The 5279-nt window shown below is 31.7% G+C and overlaps 1 protein-coding gene across 1 annotated transcript; it reads right to left on the bottom strand.

Annotated features, from left to right (window-relative positions):
* Positions 1 to 2056: 2056 nt before the first annotated feature.
* On the bottom strand, positions 2057 to 4480 carry LOC133833155 (loganic acid O-methyltransferase-like). Its single transcript, XM_062263407.1, has 3 exons — positions 4388 to 4480; positions 3118 to 3780; positions 2057 to 2407 (listed from the first exon to the last, which is right to left on the bottom strand). The coding sequence occupies exons 1-3, from the start codon at positions 4478 to 4480 to the stop codon at positions 2057 to 2059; spliced, it is 1107 nt and encodes a 368-aa protein (XP_062119391.1).
* Positions 4481 to 5279: the final 799 nt, after the last annotated feature.

Genomic DNA, 5279 nt, shown 5'->3' on the forward strand with positions numbered 1-5279 from the left:
CCGAGCCAAAAACCCTTAAAAACACTCAAAACGGGATTTTGGTGGAACAGAGTAGCGCTACAATGCTTCTCAATAGCGCCCCAGCGCTATACTCATAACCAAAAATTCCTTAAACGCATCATGTGTAGCGCTATAGCGCCCTATGATGGGCGCTGTAGCGCTACCCCCAGAACAGCACTCCCCTGAATCTTCTTCCTTCGACTCCTTCGATTCCTACTCAATTCCAATGCTTCCAAATCTCAAATTTGATGCCAAATGAACCCAAAAACCATCCTAACATACCCCAAGCATCACAACAACCATAACCCTAGCCAAAACTCCCAACACAACCAAGTATTCAACCTAGAAATTTCAACAACAAACCAGAACTAAAACAAAGCAAAACAGGGAATTTAATGGCTAGAAACTTACCCCAAGCTCAGCTTATGATGCTCTTCAATGGTGGAACACACTTCCAAGCTCACAAGGCTTACTTCCCAAGCTTGAATCCTCAAGAATGGCTCAAAAATCACAAAGAAAATTGAAGGGGGAAAAGGTACAGAAAAGCTCTTGAAGTTACTCTGTTTTTCTCTTCTTTTCTACAGCCATAAATGGCTTATATCTATCCTAGGGGTGAAAAGACCAAAATACCCCTATGTCAAATAAAGATTTCTAAAGGCTCCAAAGGGCAAAATTGACATTTTCCACCTATCTCGTTAATCATAATTAACGCTCTCCAATTCCCGTTATTCTCAAAATTATCAAACACCAATAATTCACATCTCGTTACCCTTTAATTCCCGGCAACGCTCTAATCATTAAAATCACCCCAAGACTCACCCCGAGCCCCGAACTTAATCCCGTTATGGCTAAATCGCTAATTTATACTCAAGATCGTCTCATGCCGAATAGCTCAAAAAAATCCACCTTATAATGTGGCTTTATTAATTAATCACAAACATGCACCCAAAATACACAATCACACCCTCAACGGGCCAAATTACCAACATGCCTCTGTAATAAAATGTGGACCCAAATGCATGCATTTAACATCATATTATTATATAATTCACATAAACATGCATATACTAGTTTAATGGCATAATTAAGCAGTTATGGCCCTCCTGGCCTACTAATCCAGCCATTAAACTCCATTAGGATTTCTGAGCATTGCAACTATGCTCCAATGCACAATTGTTAAAGCTTAAGCAAAATCAATCTTTCATTAATGCTTATTTGATATTTATTGAAAATATACAAAAATTAATAATTTTTATTTATATTTTATTGTTGATAGTTAGAGATGATAATAAAATAATAAGGGAAAAATTCTAGCATTTAATGGTGATTATTAAAATTATAAAAATGGCATAAAAGTAATAAAAAAAATGTTGCATTTATGGTAATGCAAAATATGCATCATGCTATATTGTGTGCCAAATTTAACATAACTTTTAGCATGTGCTGAATTTGACACATCTTTTGGCACACCATTGGAGCAACTTTTTTGTAAAGTGATCCAGCTATACTTTAGGAATGCATCACTAATTTGGCACTCCATTGGAGATGCTCTTAATTGAGAAAATCACTTTATTTATGAGATTTTTTCTTAAATATATATATATTCAAAAGTACACACTCAAATTTTCAAAAAAAAACGGTTTTTAAAGTTTTATAATTATGAAAATATGATTTTTAGGAAAATCAATTTGAAAGCAACTTAAAAACAATTCACTGAACCAATTAAATATCAACAAAAAAAACATAAAAACAACGTGAAAACACAAAAGAAAACCTAAAAACAACTTGAAAACAACAATAAAAAAAAGACAAAATCGTAAAAATGTAAAAATTTCCTTAAAACCATAAAATTAAAAAAAAAAAATTGACCGTAAAAACGTAAATTTTTAGCAAAAATTAGTATTTTAAGTAATTTTCCCTTTATTTATTGTAATGCAAAAAAAGGCTCTCTTAGGCCCTTATCACACATGCATTATTAATTATAGGGTTACACACAACATTTTCAAAGAAAATGTGAACATATAAATATATATATAAATATATATATATATTCTGATTAATGTTTTATTGGCTTGCGCTTAAGCACAGCTAGAAAGCTCAATGTTTTCACTGCTTCAGCAATAGAACTTGGATGTATCTCTTCCACTTTCTGAAAGTACAAATCAAATAGCTGGTCAATGGTCTCTTCTCCAAAGTGTTCCTTGATTAGTTCCCCAAGAGTAGATCTCACACAAAATGTAACTTGATGGGAATTAAGGGCAACTCCATTCACTTTCACATGAGGTAATACTTCTAATCTCTCTATTGCAAAACTTCCATTTTCCTTCACTGCTGTTTCAAGTTCTTGGGGAGTCATCAAATAAGTTGGTATGTTGAAGGAGTCAAACTTTTCCTCACTTACAATTCCCTACAAAATTGTTTCAATTTAAACATATGAGTGTTAAGAAACTTCTCTTTAATTTTACATTATTTTTGTCAACTCCCATGTTTCATCAAGGGATGATATGGGAAGATTATTAATTATTTTATTTTAAAAAATATTACACATGTTATTATGCATTGAGGTAAAAGAGTGCAAAAGATAACATAAAAATTAATACTCTTATAGCTAAACTATACAATTTCTTTTTTTTTTTACAATTACAAAATTCTCATATTCTGATTTGATCTCACCCAAAGTAAAATAATACTAATAATAGCGACAGTCAAAACTAAAATAAGAAAAAAAAACATAGTAAGAACAAAATTTACATCAATAGTACTCACAAGCTATTTCCTCTCTAATTGTGACCAACTCATAATCCATTTTTTTAGTCTTCTGTCTTTTATTAAAGAAGAGAAACAAAGGAAAATGTTTTTGTCTCCCTATGAAATTGAATTAAGAAGTTCTTTAAATCAAAAGAAATTAGTTGGTAAATAGGGACCAACTAATTCATTGGAATCTTGTGCTCCAAAAGAGAATAAAACACCTGCCCAATAGGGACCTTTGAACAATGATTAACTTTTAAAAATTAAAGCTTAATAATATTCTAATTTAATTAGAATTTATTAGGCAAACTAGTATTTATTATGAACTCTTTTACTTCCTTAGAATGGTGTAAAATCAAAGTTCCATACCTTCTCAACCATCTCCTTGAGGCAAGATCCAACAAGGTCAAAGCCCCTATTCCCTCCAGCTTCAGAATGATGAACTCCACTTGGAATACCAAGACTGATAAGCACCATCAACCCTCCACACACAATCTCTTGTGCCCTAGCTTTCAAAAACAGTGCCATGTCCTTTTCATACTGAGCTTTATAGGCCTTAATCACTTCATCTCCAGAGTTGGAGTAATGAACTCTCCCTTTGTTCCATGCAGGAGAGCTTTTGTCCCTTAATTCTTTGGGCACTTGAGAAAGCCAATGAAGAGAGAAAGAACAATGAACTAAGTGAAGCGAAGCGTCGGGAAAAATCCGTCCGTAAAATGATCCCGGTACACCGGCGGCGTAGTAACGCCGGTCTCCGGGAAGGGACTTGAAAAGCATGTTGAAGTCGTTTGAGGTGTGATCGTTGAAGAAGACTTGGAATTGAGGGAGTTCGGATTGAGTAGTAGTGGTGGTTTCTTGTGAACTTTGATACTTAAACTCCACAGAGTCAATAAGGTTTTTCACTGCAGAGAAAGTATTAGGTCCAATGGAGCAACCTAAATCTGCAATCCAAAAGGGTTTTGAAGGAGTGATTTCTAGCTTCTCGGAAATGTCCTTGATCATAATTTCTCTTATATGATCTATGACTACTCCCTGCAAAAGTAGAAGATTTATATAATTATAGAGTAATTGGTGAAAGTAAAACAATTTTATAATAGGGTACTTGGCATAATGACCAATTTTTTGAAGTTATTTTGCAATTTAGTTTAGCTTTGATAATTTTTTGCAAAATAATCCACGACACTCTCTAGATAGTTGGTAGAAATTTTTCAAACAGTTGATCAAAAAGTCAGACAGCTAGTCAAAACTTTAGACATATCATTTTTAAAAAAATTATCAAAATAAGACTAGAGTAAAATATATAATTTTCACCAATTACTCTTCATAATATCACTTTATAAAAAAGTAAATAGATAACATTTTATAGTGTCACTTTGTCAAAACAACAATTTGCAAAATCTAAAACTCAAACAGAATGTCAAAATTTCGTAAGGTTTCTAGAATTTTTTATAAGGTATTGAAAATTTCCGATAAAGTGTCTAAGAGTGTTGGAAATGTTTAGAAGGTCATTATAAAAAAAAAAATATCAAAACAAAATTATTGTGCAAACTAACTAGATAAACCTATTTTAAACCATTCCTTAATATAATTCATTTATAGAAAACATATAGTAGAATATTATGCATATAATTATAAACACCAGGGAAATGGAGTTATTGGCATAGCTATAGGGGCCATCTCCACTATTCATTGGATATGCTGCTGAAGTTTTGCCGTTGTTTTCTGCCTCCATTTTTTCTGTCTGCACTTCTCAGTTGATCGTACAATATGTGGAAGAATCAATTAAGGTTTTCACTACTTATATTATAGCATTTGTATAAGCATTAAAGATTTTAAAAAATCACACACGAAAGGTCTTTCTTTGTAACGTTGCTATTTGACGTCATACATTCGTACTAAAAAATGCATACTATATCTCCAAGTTGAGCTATCATTTTTTAAGTATTTAATATTTCGACCAAGGACACAAATTACTTATTTTAGAGCTCTCACATATAATCATCGTTTTTTCATTTTAAATAATGGTTTGACAGGTTAGAAGTCCACGTCAATATTTTACATACATATATTTATTTATACAATATATATTGTCCCCTTACTGAAAAAAAATCTAAAAGTGACCAAGTTTTTATATATCTCCTCTATATAAAAATATAAAATGTATGCAGACGAAATTTTTTTGTTTTATCAGTTTGCTAGTATGTTAGGCTTAAATAAATTATTATTGTTGGTCTTTTATAAATCTTTTTATTTTGCTTTCTTCATTCTATAGATACATTTTGTAAGGATGTCAATTTAAAATTCAAATAATATAATTTAATAGTCGTGGGTACAATTATTGGCCTCAATAATTAGGTCTTTTTGAAGATGAAAAGAAGAGATAATTCGGACCACTCTTATGTTATAAATTAACAACGACAATAATATATATGGTTTAAACTTTATAATTAGTTTGGAATTGACAATATATAAGGGGGTTGGGATCTAATTCTAATGTTCTATGTGGATTTCCCTCATGCATGTTGATATAG

This window comes from Humulus lupulus, chromosome 4 (genome assembly GCF_963169125.1).
Source record: "Humulus lupulus chromosome 4, drHumLupu1.1, whole genome shotgun sequence".
Taxonomy (NCBI): Eukaryota; Viridiplantae; Streptophyta; class Magnoliopsida; order Rosales; family Cannabaceae; genus Humulus; species Humulus lupulus.

Excerpts from the sequence above, each read along its gene's own strand:
- LOC133833155 (XM_062263407.1), bottom strand. The coding sequence starts at position 4,480 with ATGGAGGCAGAAAACAACGGCAAAACTTCAGCAGCATATCCAATGAAT. Across the intron at positions 3,781-4,387 it reads CCAATAACTCCATTTCCCTG|GGAGTAGTCATAGATCATAT; the intron begins GTGTTTATAATT and ends CTACTTTTGCAG. Across the intron at positions 2,408-3,117 it reads TCAAGGAGATGGTTGAGAAG|GGAATTGTAAGTGAGGAAAA; the intron begins GTATGGAACTTT and ends ACAATTTTGTAG.